Raw genomic sequence first — 14,745 nt, 5'->3', positions numbered from 1 at the left:
AAGCAGGAGAATTGCTTGGACCAGGAAGTCGGAGGTTACAGTGAGCCAAGATTGCGCCACTGTACTCCAGCCTGGTGACAGAGCGAAACTCCATCTCCAAATAAATAAATAAATAAATAAATAAAAAAGATTCATGGCCCCTTTATACCATCCCTGTGGCTCCACAATCTGCAGATTAGGAGCAGCTGGCTGGCCACTAAGCCCCTGGGAAGGGAGTTACCAATTGATTACAGATGATAGTGGCTATAGCGTAATCAGACAGTGTGCAGGCTCAGTGCTTTCACCCTGAAATAGTGGCCCCTGACACTACAGAATGTGTTCTCAGTCTTCATGAACCACTTCTACTGGTATTCCTATAGAAAGGGCTTATTCCCCATGGAGCATTTTTGTGGCTAGGAAGCATCACTTTGTAAGAACGTTCTTAGACTTATTTACTATTCTCATCAACACCAGGACTTCGCTTCCTTTGTAAATCGATTTTTCACCTATTTTTATCGCAGAAGAGCTCCTGTGAGCTGGATGATAGAGAGAGCTCAGCCTTGCTGAAAGGCAGATGCAGGTAGTCGTCAGCTGCAGTAATAAACTGCAGCCGGGATTCAGCTTCAGCCAAGGTAGCACTTCTGGTCTTAGAGTCACACAAGTGATCAGAATCACAAATGTGAAATCCATGACTGCCCAAGGCCTGTCCTCTTCTGCTGAAGTTCTCCAGTAGTATATATCATGTTTCTGGGCTGCTGTAATCCATGCTGTTGTGTGTCACAGTCCTCAGAACTGGAGCCCTGAAGACTGAAACTCGTCTTAGGAACTGAAGCGTTAAACCAGAAAGAGCTGTGGGGAGAGTTGTCAACCTAGTCCATCCCCAGGATGTAATGACTTTGACAGATCTTTTACTATATCATGAAAAGATCAGGCCAGACGTGGTAGCTATAATTCTAGCACTTAGGAAGCTTGAGTCTGGGAGTTTAGGACCAGCCGGGGCAACATAACAAGACCCTATCTCAAAAAAAAAAAAAAAAATTAGGCATGGTGGCACACACTTGTAGTCCCAGTTAACTCAGGAGGCTGAGGTAACTCAGGAGTTCAAGGCTGCAGTGAGCCCTGATTGCACCACTGCACCCCAGCCTGGGCGACAGAACAAGACCTTGTCCCTAAAAAATGGGAGAAATCAGTTGCATGTCATCTGGACCAGGTGGGCTGCGCTCACACTTGAACATTCCGTGACGTCAGGAGCAGCAGAATCCCCAGACATTAGCCAGGATACCTCCAAGCCACTCGTGGCATCACACAGCCAACCAGGGCATCTTGTCATTGTTCTAGCACAACAGGGAGACTTGCGTTATCCATAGAAATGCTGTCTGTTAATGAGTTTGTGTTTTGGCTCACATGAAATCACAGCCCTGAGGAATCTTGAGAAGCCATGTCCACATGTAGGTGAGTTTTCCTTTGCATTCTCTCACTAGCCTGCCATGTGTCTTTCCTCTTTCCTAGTGGGCCAGGACTGCTACACGAGAATCTGGAGCCTCCACGATGCCCACCTACTCAGAACCATACCCTCCCCGTACCCTGCCTCCAAGGCCGACATTCCCAGTGTGGCCTTCTCGTCGCGGCTGGGGGGCTCCCGGGGCGCGCCGGGGCTGCTCATGGCTGTCGGGCAGGACCTTTACTGTTACTCCTACAGCTAATTCTGCAGGGTACAGCCCAGAGCTGTGTGGATTTGACTTACGGGAGGAAAGCGTAACTTTTTACTGCATCTGATGAGGGCGTTTTAAGTGACAGTGTACACAGCTCCCATCCTCTGGCTGCTAGGAGAAAAGTGCCGAACGTTCCGTGTGGAGACACTCAGGAAAGTTATTTGAGTTAAATTGCTGGCTCAGAGAGCTTGGAAGTCCTTTTCATAAAAGGTACCTATTTCCTTTTCTTATTGAATTCTTAGAACTTAGTTAACCCTCCCTACCTTTTCTTAACAAAAAAAGACTTTTCTAAGGACTGAAGATTGGCAAAAACTAAAAGCTTCTTCCACCAAGAGCCCATTGGAGAAGCCCAGCGATGAGACGGTGAGATGGTTTGAGCCCTCGGTGCCTGGGTCCCAGGACGACCTGCATCTGTACTTGGGGAAGCCAGCGGGAGAGGATGGGGAGGTTACTTCTCTAAGTCCCTGCAGAAATATTGAAGGCTGGAGTTTGGAATCCTTAAACTTGGCCTTCTCAAACTCAACAGCAGATCTCCGGGATTCTCCTGTTATTATCCAAAGGCATTGGAAGGAAAGATGGATCTTCTTACATGCTAGGAGTTTTAAACAGTCCTAAACATACCTTTGTTGAAGCACCTCTAAGGTACAGCAGCTCTGGTTTCTATTACAGTGACTTGAATGTCAGATTCAAGGGCCTGGCGTCAAAGTGAATCGGTTTTGACTTTTTGCAGTCTAGGAGCGACGGTTTGTGAGATGTTTATTCAGTGTTAAAGAGCCTGTTTTTCTACCAAACAATAAACCAAGAAAAGAATCATGGTGTGACGTGTGCTTCTGTGAATGACTCAGGAGATCATGAAGCTTGGGCTGCTGGGACCAGCTTTCATAGCCTTCCTGGAGAGCTTCCCTGGGCCCCTCCAGACCCACTCTGCCCTCATCATCTCTCCATCTCCACCCTGCTCTGTGCATGCCCAAGAGACTCACCTCTGGACTAGGTCAGGGTTCCCTGGCTCGCAGCAGCCAGGTAGGTTCAGCCCGTGGGAAGCAGCAGCAGAACACAGAGGGCAAGAGAAGAGGGAGGTGGGATCGCTGGTTCCCCGACTCCCTTCTGGCTGGGCTATGGGTGGCTGTAACTAAAACCCACCACTTCTATTGGAAAGTGCTCAGAGAGCCGGGTTCCAACAACTCTCCATTTGTCCCTTCAGACCTACAGCTGGTCATCACACCTCACTGTTGCTGGCCCAGGATGCCTCACTAGGTAGACTCTCAGCCACTTGAATGTTCCATCCATTTCCTGCCAGTACCCTGACTAATACAACGTATTCTATAGAGAACCAAATTTTTTTTTTTTTTTTTTTTTGAGACAGGGTCTTATTCTGTCACCCTGGCTGGAATGCGGTGGCACGGTTTTGGCTTACTGCAACCTCTACCTTACGTATTCAAGGGATCCTCCCACTTCAGCCTCTTGAGTAGCGGGGATTACAGAGACAGGGTTTCACAGTGTTACCCAGGCTGGTCTTGAACTCTTGAGCTCAAGTGATCTGCCCGTCTCGGCCTCCCAAAGTGCTGGGACTATAGGCATGAGCCATCACACCTGGCATCAACTCATGTAATTTTACGACGGAAGGAACCACAGTCTGGGGAGGGAGAAAGGAAGAACCTGAGTGTTTAAAGGCTTGAAAATAATCTGGTGTACACATTTTGAAAAAGCCTTTTAATTTTCTTTTTTGAGACAAGAGTCCCACTCTCTGTCACCCAGACTGAAAGTGCAGTGGCATGATCACAGCTCACTGCAGCCTCAAACTACTGGGCTCAAGCGATCCTGCAGTCTCAGCCTTCTGAGTAGCTGGGACTACAGGCGTGTGCCACCACACCTGGCAGTTACTTTTTTTATTTTTTTGTAGAGATGGGTCTGGCCTTGTTACCTAGGCTGTCTGAAACTTCTGGGTTCAAGTGGCCCTCTTGCCTCAGCCTCCTAAAGTGCTGGGATTATAGGTGTGAGCCACTGTGCCCAGCCTGCTTTGTTTGTTTGGTTTTTGTTTTTTTGTTTTGAGATGGAGTTTCGCTCTCGTTGCCCAGGCTGGAGTGCAGTGGCGCCATCTCGGCTCACTGCACCCTCTGCCTCCCGGGTTCAAGCGATTCTCCTGCCTCAGCCTTCCTGAGTAGCTGGCATTACAGGCATGTACCACCATGCCCAGCTAATTTTTTTGTATTTTTAGTAGAGACGGGGTTTCTCCATGTTGGTCACGCTGGTCTCAAACTCCTGACCTCAGGTGATCCACCTGCCTCAGCCTCCCAAAGTGCTGGGATTGCAGGCCTGAGCCACCGCACCTGGCTCGGTTCTTAAATATATTTAATCTGTCCGCCTGAGTTACCTAAGGCTGTGACTTCTTCCCTCTCCCACCAGCAAACCCCAGGGCAGTTTGTACTGTGCCCTCTCAGCACTGTGGGTGGCTGACAGTCTTCTGTATTCTCTTCCCCACTTTCAGGATCATGGCGGTACAGGAAGGGATGGCTGGATAGTAGATTACATCCACATCTTCGGGAAAGGACAGAGATACCTCAACAGGAGAAGTTGGGTAGGGACAGGCACGTGCTGCCTCCATTTCCAGCCTCATCATGGTTCCTAGGCCATAGCGAAGCCTGGTTGAGGGGAAGAGGCCCAGGGACTGCATCCTTCCAGCTTTTCTTCACATACACAAGCAGATGGTGCCACAGTGCTGCCTGATATTAGCTAATAAGCACCCACTGTATGTCAGCCCCCCCGCCCTGTATTTTTTGAGACATGGTCTCACTCTGTCGCCCAAGCTGGACTGCATGAATTGCAGTAGCACAGTTACGACTCACTGCAGTCTTGACCTCCTGGGCTTGGGCAGTCCTCCCACCTCAGCCTTCTGAGCAGTTGGGCCCACAGGGTGTACCACCACATTCAGTTAATTTTTTGTTTTTTGTAGAGATGGAGTCTCCCTATGTTGCCCAGGCTGGTCTTGAACTCCTAGGCTCCAGTGCTCCTCTGGCCTCAGCCTCCCAAAGTGCTGACATCACAGACATGAGCCATTTGTAAGGTGCTTCTCACCCTCACACTAACCCCACAGCACAGTTTGGGAAACAAGTTTCTTGAGTTAAAGTGGTTTGGCGAGAAGGGCTGAGCTGGGATTAAGATTCCACTCTTCACTCTTCCCAATTCTGAAGCCCCTGTTTCCCTCACTGCTGTGTCCTGCTCATTTTCCGGGCCCAGATGAACAACAACGGGAAAGAGTTGGGAGAGATTTTTCTAATAGAGTAAACCCTCCTCCCAGCCCAGCTCCACCATCCTGGGCCACTCCTCTAGTCGCATGATCCTTTGTACATTTGGTCCAATTGATTTTGAGCCCATCCATTTTTTCCACATGGGTCAGAGACAAGGGTGACATTTTTCTCATTTCTCGTGGGAGAAAGCCCAGCTCTGCCAAGCCCAAGCCCAGAATTTCTGACCCCTCCTGTCCCAGCACAAACCGTTCACAGTCTCCCCGCAATTATTCCTGTTGTGGGGTTTTATTTCTAGGAAGCCTGTCCCTCAACCTTACCAGCCCTTGGCTTTTCAACCCAGAGGCTCGGGACATTTGAGGATTGCATGTTCGGCTGTGGGCATGGGGAATGCAGTGACTACGCCTGGTTGGCATCCCATACCACACCCAGGGGAATGGGGAAGCCAAGAGGTGGACTGAATGCAGGCTCAGGCCTCTCTCCTCGCCCCCAAGGGCATCCTCTCCAGCAGGGGACTGCGCATGACCACTGCAGTGCTGGTCTGAAACCGGTCAGTGGGTTCAGTGGGAGGTTTGACTACCGCGGGAACACCCCAGGTCTCTGCCGGAGCACATCCATCTTTGGAGAGATCACCTACCTCCCTCTGTTCTACCAGCATCTCTTCCCTTCATAGCCCTCAACCTGAATTTCTAAGACAGATGTTTAGATGAACTCTCAATGTTACTTTACATGAAAAAAATTTGTGTCTCCAAGTGTGCTGTTTCTTCCCTGAGATTGGAGGAAGGAGCCAGCTCTATTCTTGGCTTCTCTTCCCCCTGGAAAGGTGATGAGGGGAGAAAGGGCTTCTCGGGCCTATGCCCTTGCACTCCATACCAACGAGTGCCAGGTTTGAAAGGAGGGGCTTCAGTTCTCCCCTGCCAGTGGGATAAGGAGGAGCCATACTACTCAACCTCAATAAAGCACTTGCCCAGCTAAGAGCAGAGCCCCAGGTCAGAGCTGGCTATTGTTCCATCAAGAACAGAGCAAAAGCCAAGCTTCGTGGTTAATGCCTGTAATCCCAGTACTTTGGGAGGCTGAAGTGAGGCTGAGAGGGGAGGATTGCTTGAGCTCAGGCAGGTGGATCCCTTGAAATCAGCCTGGGCAACATGCAGAAACCCTATCTTTACAAAACACACACACACACACACACACACACACACACACGCACACACACTTTATATATAGATAGAGAGACTCTCACTTTTAGCCCAGCCTGGAGTACAGTGGTGTGATTTCAGCTCACTGCAACCTCCGCCTCCCAGAGTTCAAGCAATTCTCCTGCCTCAGCCTCCCCAGTAGCTGGGATTACAGGCGCCTGCCACCACGCCCACCTAATTTTTTTGTATTTTTAGCGGCAATGGGGTTTCGCTATGTTGGTCAGGCTGGTCTCAAACTCCTGACCTCACCTCAGCCTCCCAAAGTGCTGGGATTATGGGCGTGAGCCACCGTGCCCAGCCCAGGATGTCATTTTTCAAGTATTCTCTTTCAGTTTATTGGTGGCCAAGGGAAAAGCCAAAGCAGATGATGGATAATTAAGAAGGTGGGGCTTTAGAACACAAAGCTTGCCAGAACTCTAGTGTGGGTGGAACTTGATTGTATTGAGTCACCATAAGTGGACAAGGAAGGAGTGCTCAGCAGGTGAAGGGGGTATAGCTCAGGGGTAGAGCATTTGACTGCAGATCAAGAGGTCCCCGGTTCAAATCCGGGTGCCCCCTTCCCGGATGTTTTCTCACTTCCATTTAAAAGTAAATACTGTCAGCCACAGTGTTACCAGAAGATAAAGGAACTTTCAGCTTGCTCTTGTGTTGAAATTGTTCCTCCCACATTCCAGCTGACCACTAGAACAAAAAGCCCCTTTAGGACCTCCTTTGTATTCCATTAAGACCAAGTCCCTGGGGAGATTCTAAATCTGTGAATAAGTCTGAGAGCTGCGAACACAATTTGGCCATCGGGTGTGTGTCGAAGTATATATATAAATGTTCCTTCAACATATATTTTTGAAAACTTAGTACATGCAAAGTTCCCTTGAATTAAAACACGAAAGAAGGGCCAGGCGCGGTGGCTCACGCCTATAATCCCAGCACTTTGGGAGGCCGAATTGGGTGGATCACTTGAGTTCAAGAGTTCAAGACCAGCTGAGCCACATGGCGAAACCCGCCCCACTCCCCGTCTCTACTAAAAATACACAAATTAGCCAGGCATGGTGGTGCGCGTCTATAATCCCAGCTACTTGGGAAGCTGAGGCAGGAGAATTGCTTGCAACCAGGAGGCAGAGGCTACAGTGAGCCGAGATCATGCCACTGCACTCCAGCCTGGGTGACAGAGAGACTCCATCTCAAACAACTTTTTGATGACATCCTTTGCCATGGTCCTTAACACTACACAACTGCAACCAGCCACTTTATGGGTTTTCCCTGTCAGTTTTACAGTGGTCCACTCCTTCCCCTAGTTTCTTGTCATCAACCTTAATTTGGGTGATCTGGTGTTCAGCACCAAGGGCCTTCACCAGCCACATAGGCAGGCTCATCACAGTTCGGGACAGCACACGAGGATGGGCCCAGCACTTTTCTAAGGCTTTGGCAGCTTCTCGAATTCCACGTGCTAGGCCATCGTGGATGAGGGCAGCCTTCAGGGCCTCTTGTAAAGCAGTGTTAAGGTCCATGACACCTCCAGCAGTGATGCCTTCCTGGGCCATGGCGGTGGGTTAGGGAGGAAGGTGATTCTTGAACACACCTGAGCCTCTGCCTCCGCGACTCAGTGGCGGCGGGTAAAGAGCAGCAGTTGGTTCTTGGTTAACACTCACTGCACCTAAAATGTCTAGGTTGCATGAAAAGGGGTTAAACTTGGCCAAGACGTTGAATAAGCATTTTGGCCAGTTTGCTTGATACTATTGATGTCATAAAGATTAATATGTTACAGTCTCTGAGCATTTTTCTTTTTTTTTTTTTTTTTGACAAGGTCTCACTCTGTCGCCCAGGCTAGAGTACAGCCGGCGTGATCTTGGCTCACTGCAGCCTTGACCTCCCAGGCTCAAGCAATTCTCCCACCTCAGTCTCCTGAGTAGCTGGGATTACAGGCGTGTGCCACCACACCGAGCTGATTTTTGAGATTTGGGGGTATTTTTGTAGAGACAGGATTTTGCCATGTTGCTCAGGCTGGTCTAGAACTCCTGGCCTCACACCATCCACTCACTTTGGCGTCCCAAAGCACTGGGATTACAGGGTGAGCCATCATGCCTGACCTTGAAGGATTTTCCATTTTGCCCTCCTCCCCAGGTGACAATGAAAGGTAGCAAATGAGCAGGTGATTGTGACGGCAGCACGGAGCTGTGACAGACCCCTTGCTAACTAGCTCAGTGTTTGCTTACTTACAGCCTTCTAGTGACAACAATGAATGGCTCACACTGGTTATCAAAAATGCCCACAAATACTGGCTGGGTGCGGTGGCTCACGCCTGTAATCCCAACACTTTGGGAGGCCAAGGCGGGCAGATCACTTGAGGTCAGGAGTTCAAGACCAACCTGACCAACATGGTGAAACCCCGCCGTGTCTACTGAAAATACAAAAATTAGCCAGGCGTGGTGGTCCATGCCTGTAATCCCAGCTACTCAGGGGGCTGAGGCAGGAGAATCCTTTGAGCCCTGGAGACGGAGGTTGCAGTGAGCCGAGATCGCACCACTGCACTCCAGCCTGGGCAACAGAGTGAGAACTCCATCTTCAAAAAAAAAAAAAAAAAAAAGCCAACAAATAAATACTGCCTCCTGTCCCATGTTGCTGTGGACACCCTACACTCCAACTGGCCCAACATGGTTTGGAGGGTACTGCCAGCCTCCTAGGTGTCCCCAACAAGGTTCCTCACACAGCAGCATCCTTCATCTAAGACCAAGTCAGCCCCTCCCTATTACCTGTCAACCCTAGATCTGTCTTGGTCTAAATCTTCCACCTAACCATCCCCACAAACAATTTCAGGCTAAACCCATTTCTTCTTGATTTCTTCATTTGTACATGTTGCTAAAAGGCTCTGGTCCCACTCTAAGTGTGTCCTCTCCAGTCCATCCACTGTACTGTCACAGGAATGATCTTTCTAGATCTTTGCTTTCGATGGCTTCCTGTGCCTCAGATAGTGTGGCCTTTTGTGATCTGACTTCATATGCCTCTCCATCCTCTTGCGCCATCTCTGCCTCACACCTGGTGCTCTCGGGACACCACGTTTCAAGCCTGTCCCCCACACGCCCGGGCCTCTACTCGAGCCACCCAACTCCTTTTCGTCCAGAAAAATCCAACTTTTAAGGCTCAGCATAAAAGACCCCTCAGGGAAGTTCCGTTTCCCCAGCACTTGACACAAGTAGACACTTGTTAAGATAGATGAACCATTTTGTGTTTTGCCAGCATGATTTTGTTTTCATTCCGACAACCCTAGGAAGTAAATTTCCACACTTTACGGAAGAAAAGACTGAATCTCAAGAGAGTGATTTGCCCAAAGCCGTCTGCTGATACATGCAGCAGAGCCAGCTGGGGCTCCTCCTGAAGTTCAAGACTCTATTAGGCCCCTTATGTTGGGGAGAATGGGCTTCTTACTGTTCCTCTGGACATTTAAGATCTTTTTGGGTTCAGTTCAACAGTTTCCCCTTTTCTCCCTCTTTCCTTAAGACTCACTGCCTCTGCCTCCCACGGTACCTTCTGACCTGGGCCTGGCTATCATATGTTTGCTCACGTCTCCCTGCTTGCTCCTACTACCTGCCTGCCTGCTTGCACTCTTGGCTTCACGTGAACAAGAGCAGCTGTTGCAATACCGAAAAGGGTATTCTCTGTAGATGCCATAATCTGAGCAAAGGTGCGCAGACACAAATGCTCCTGGTAGTCCAGGGCAGTCAGAACTGAGTTGCCGTGGTGGATGGGAAATCCATTCAGGCTCTGCTTGTGTTGCAATATTTTTGTGTTTGTTTTCATAGAGACAGGGACTTGCTATGTTGCCCAGGCTGGTCTCAAGCTCCTGGCCTCAAGTGAACCTCCCACCTCAGCCTCCCAAAGTGCTGGGATTATAGGCACGAGCCACCGTGCCCAGCCGAGTTCCAGTACCTTTGGACATGAAATGGAGTTATCTAAGGATAATGGCAGAGCGTCAGAGAGATTCTGGCTAGAGTTAAGGGTATGGCCAGTTTAAGATGGCCGTTGAAAAAGTGGCAGTGGATAAGTCCCTCAGTACAGCATCATGTACTGAAGGACTCCAGGTCCCGCTGTCTACAAATGGTAGTGTCAAAGACGGCTCTGGTCAGATGAGCCTATCACTAAATTACAGATTATCTAATCCCATAAAACCCCATACCCTATAGGCTTTAGCGTTCATGAGTATGTGATGATTTCCAAAGTACATTAAAAAAAAATAATTATACCAGGTGCAATTTAAGAGTCAGGGGTTAGAATATGCTCAGATTTTGTACAGTAACTAAAACATCTTTTTCATGATGAGAATAATTACAAGACTACGATTGTAGGTTCCATTGTCTCTCCCTAATGGTGGTGGGTCTGAAATGGAAAATGCAAATATAGCTGCAAAATTAACATTAAATCAGATTTTTTTTTTTAAAACAATTGGAAGCTGGCCAGAAGCAGTGGCTCATGCCTGTATCCCCTGCACTTTGGGAGGCCAAGGCAGCAGATTGCTTGAGCCAGGAGTTCAAGACCAGCCTGGGCAACATGGCAAAACCCCATCCCTGTAAAACTAAAAAAAAAAAAAAAAAAAAAAAAAAAAAAATTGGAAGCTTAGCTCGTGTTACAGGCTAGATCAAGTTGCTTAATCTCTCAGCCAGTGAGTCTTTTTAGTGAAAGATAAAGTTGCTTTTAGTGAAAAAGTGTTACTGCCCTCAGCCACGAGAATATCCAAGGCCAATGGAAATGATCAACGCTAAGCTTGCTGACCACACTAGCAGGTACCTTGATTCTTACCTTTCCTCCTAAGGAGAAGATACTGACTTTACCTGGAAATGCGAAAGAACTCACAAGCCGTGAAGGGGAAGGAAAACGGGGAGAAGCTCTACAGTGCGACAGTGATAGAAGGGGTCTGGGGCTGCCTGGACTCAGGCCAGCTTGGAGTGTGCCCGGCAACACTGGGTTCTGATCCTCAGGAGCCAGTGTCTTCGGCTGTAAGACAAGAACCCTACTGCGGACCTCCAGTGTGGTTGTGAGAATTAACCATGTAAAGCTCCTAGCATAGTGCAAGGCACGTAACAGGCACCTAAATGCTGGTTCCCTTTGCTCTTCCAGTTCCCAAATAAATCAGCAGTTAAACCCAAGGGATGTGGAAGGATCCCACTCGGTCTCACTGACCAGGAGACTGTGTCATCATCAGCCACAAGTTGCAATCTCCAGTCACAGCCCTCGGGGATATGTTCAACAACTGTCTCTACCTATGAGCAAGTCTTTAAAACCAGAAAGTGATTAAAAGCCTTTACGTGGCTCCCCTGAAAAGGAGGGGGACGAAACTCTGTTACTACATGTCAGGACAGTGGTTACTCCTGGTGGGGGAGGGGCCAGGAGTTCTTGGAGGACAGCCAGGTTCTGTTTCTTAATCTGGGTGCTGATTGGTTATGCAGCATTGTTTGAGAAAATCAAGCTGAAGTATAGATGTATAATAGTTCAATCTTGTTGAGACAGGGTCTCACTCTGTCACCCAGGCTGGAGTACTGGGGCATCGCTGAGGCTCAAGCAATCCTCCTACCTCAGCCTCCCGAGTAGCTGGAATTACAGGCGTGTGCTGCCACACCCAGCTTTTTTGCGGGAAGGGGTTGGTTTTCTTGGTAGGGACAGGGTTCACTCACCACGTCACCCAGGCTGGTCTCGAACTCCTGGGTTTAAGTGATCTGCCCACCTTGGCCTCCCAAAATGCGGGGATTACAGGCATGAGTGACCGCGCCTAGCCAGGACTATGTATTTTAAACCCGGGGAGTGAAAATCAGGACTAATACCCCATCTCTTCTACTGTGCGAGAGGATTCCTCAACAGACCCTGACACGACAGCTGCCAGATTGTAACCCGGAGAACCCAAGCTGTGAAACCGCTACCGCTGAGCCTTGCTCAGCCAATGCCACGGCTGTAGAAAGGGGGTCTGCCGGGTGACCCCGGTTGCAGAAAGGTCTGAGGAACAGCTCTAAGTACAGGATAAGTAATGAGTGAGAATGTGGGGGCCCTCTAGTCACTACAGAGAATTCCATGACCGTAAGCTATTGCCTTCCCCACATAAAGGAATATTCATGACAAGCTCAAAGCTCTGGTCCGGGTGGGGCATGCTATCTAGCAAAGGGCTGGGGACAACAGGCTGTGGTCATGAGACTGACATCCACTCCACAGGATCATGGTTTAGGGGTACTTGGCTATGGTGTTTGTTTGTTTTAACAGTTTCACTCTTGTTGCCCAGGCTAGAGTGCAATGGTGCAATCTCAGCTCAGCACAACCTCCACCTCCTGGGTTCAAGCAATTCCCCTGCCTCAACCTCCTGAGTAGCTGGGACTACAGGCATGCGTCACCACACTCAACTAATTTTTCGTATTTTTAGTAGAGACGGGGTTTCTACATGTTGCTCAGGCTGGTCTCGAACTCCTGACCTAAAGTGATTCCCCCCACCTCGGCTTCCCAAAGTGCTGAGATGACAGGCATGAGCCACCACGCCTGGCTGGCTACGGTTTTGAAAACGTTTTACTTGTCAGAGTAATAGACTGCAGTATTTGCAGGTAAAATATTACCCCCCTAGAAACACGCCACTTCCTTGGCCTCTGCTTCGAAAGCCACCATCAGCTGGAGAGAGACGGTGGCCAGAAGGCACTGATGGAATGAGAGGAAAGAGCCAGCACAGTCGAGATGCAGGAAGATTCCTTTATGATGGCGAATTGGATGGTACACAGTTCTAGAGCAGGGCCCCAGTCACTGGGCCCCAGGAGGCAGAAGGAGCAGGGCTGAGAGGGACGACACACTCCAGGGCTCATGTCACACCGATACGCGCGCCAGGAATGACCGCCATACGCTTCCCTAAAGCTCAACCCATCCACCAGTTCAGTCAAGAATTACACTTTAATTCTTCATGTTTGGCCACTGAAGATCAAACCCACCATGATGACAGATTTCAGCACAACGGGCTCTTTCCAGTCACGACAGACAGAGATGTCCAGGCTCTTGAGGAGAAACAAAAGTTCCTTTGACTTCTCTTGCAAGGACCAAAGAGATAAATTTTTTCTTTATGATCTGTTGAAATTATATATAGACTTTTAAAAACAACTAACAGTCCATCCTGTGCTCTGTTTCCCTGGAAGGTTTCTCATGATCGCCCCTCCGAGAGCTAGAGGGGTTATGTGTCGGGGAACAAAGGATTAAGACACTTTAAAATAAGCAATGAAAATCCTAGTGCGACACTCAGAAGCAGACAGTGGGCTTGAGGGGGCTGAGGTGGGGGAGGCGGGTGCTTCGATTGAGGAGCTGGGTGCCGCCTCTTGGGAAAAGCCGAGTGGAGAAAGAAGCGTCGGGGCAGGAAGCCCTGCTGGGGAAGGCTCAGTTCCTTCCTTGCCATCCCCTGGGGGACCAGTGACAGCACAGCCCCTGCATTTCCACTTCTCAGGGCTGAAGACCCGACCTCTGACCCTCCACCCACTCTGGTGACCTGCACACTAAGTTGGGTGGTCTCTGACTAAAACAGGCTTAAGCCGAGAATTGGGATTCGACTCCCAGGAGACCCAGGGAGCATTCCCTTCAGGCCGTTTCAGACAGGAAGGACCTGGGAGGCTCACTCCCCAGGCAGCTGACAGGCATGGAGGGAAGAGCCAAGGACAGCAGAGGCTTCCAAGGCTCCGACAGCAGCAGAGGAAGGGGCCAGCCACGCGGTGGCCGTGGACCTGGCTCGGCTCGTGAGGAAGACGTGCTGCCAATGCCACCTCACCCTGTGCAGGGGCCACTGTGTGACGTCTTCGCAGCCAGCAGCAGCCTCGATATGCCCCGAGTGCCTTTCATATGTATATATGAGAGAGATATATACACATATATATTCATTATTTTTAACTGAAATAAATGCAACAGATTCAGGTTCATTCCCCTTTGTGTTGAGTTGCTCAGTCCCCTGCCCTGAGGGGTTCATGCCTTCGGGCCTGCCGCCAGGCTCACCTCCATTAAGGGAAAGTGGCCCTGGGATGCGGAGAGGAGAGGACACACACCACAGCAGGTGACCGGGAGGAGGGCCTACCTCGCGAGACTGTTTCTAACCCTGAGAACCTAAGGAATTGTGAAGGACTTGGAGAGGGGGCTGGGGTTAAAGGTCACCGGGCTTTTTATTGCAGTTGAAGCAGACTCGGACGGGATGGTCCCAGCCACGAGAAGGGACAGCCCGGCGGTCGTGGGAGCACTCGTCACAGAAGCCCTGTCCGCAGGCCCGGCAGTGGTGCTTGGAGAGCTTGATGCTGAACTCCTTCCGGCAGTTGTGGCAGTGCAGGATTTCATGGTCAGGCACCCAGTACGCAGGCCTGGCCGCGTCCTTGACCAGACCTGTAGCAGGGAACAATGGTCAGGACACCCAAAGCCCAATACCCCAAGGCCCAACTAGGAAGAGGGCATCCTCAGATGCTTACTGGCTTATAATCCCAACTGCACACAGAACCGCTGACAGAGCTTTTTAATAATGCAGATGCCCAGGCTCTGCCACTCATATCCAGATCAGAGTCTTTGGGGCTGTAGCATAGGCACTGATTTTCCCTTTTCCTTTTTTCTCATTTTTAAAAGTTTTTTGGAATCAGAGTC

General features: G+C 49.8%; 2 protein-coding genes, 1 non-coding gene and 1 pseudogene across 19 annotated transcripts in view; 2 read left to right on the top strand and 2 right to left on the bottom strand.

Moving 5' to 3' along the window:
- DCAF4 (DDB1 and CUL4 associated factor 4) overlaps positions 1-6,031 on the top strand; it is a 34,688-nt gene extending 28,657 nt beyond the window's left edge. For 5 of the 11 annotated variants that reach the window (XM_021941356.2, XM_021941352.2, XM_021941357.2 and 2 more), the window contains one exon: positions 1,489-2,501. In XM_021941356.2, the coding sequence (XP_021797048.1) occupies positions 1,489-1,682 (194 nt within the window). In that variant the 3' untranslated portion in view covers positions 1,683-2,501. Of the gene's footprint in view, positions 1-1,488; positions 2,502-4,176 lie in introns of those variants that run through there. The other 6 variants (XM_021941350.2, XM_021941349.2, XM_021941351.2 and 3 more) reach the window with 4 other exon arrangements.
- Positions 6,032-6,615: 584 nt separating this feature from the next.
- On the top strand, positions 6,616-6,687 carry TRNAC-GCA. Its single transcript has one exon. It is a non-coding gene; the product is annotated as a tRNA-Cys (tRNA).
- Positions 6,688-7,229: 542 nt separating this feature from the next.
- LOC108587048 lies at positions 7,230-7,747 on the bottom strand (annotated as a pseudogene).
- Positions 7,748-12,826: 5,079 nt separating this feature from the next.
- Positions 12,827-14,745, bottom strand: part of ZFYVE1 (zinc finger FYVE-type containing 1) — a 59,078-nt gene continuing 57,159 nt past the window's right edge. For 6 of the 7 annotated variants that reach the window (XM_003902009.3, XM_009211893.4, XM_031668011.1 and 3 more), the window contains one exon: positions 12,827-14,493. In XM_003902009.3, coding sequence (XP_003902058.1) covers positions 14,261-14,493 — 233 coding nt within the window. In that variant the 3' untranslated portion in view covers positions 12,827-14,260. The remainder of the gene's footprint in view (positions 14,494-14,745) is intronic. The other variant, XM_021941359.1, reaches the window with a different exon arrangement.

The sequence above is a fragment of the Papio anubis genome, chromosome 7 (assembly GCF_008728515.1).
Source record: "Papio anubis isolate 15944 chromosome 7, Panubis1.0, whole genome shotgun sequence".
Lineage (NCBI taxonomy): Eukaryota > Metazoa > Chordata > Mammalia > Primates > Cercopithecidae > Papio > Papio anubis.
Note: the sequence above shows the minus strand (reverse complement) of the source record. Positions and strands in the feature narration are given on the sequence as shown.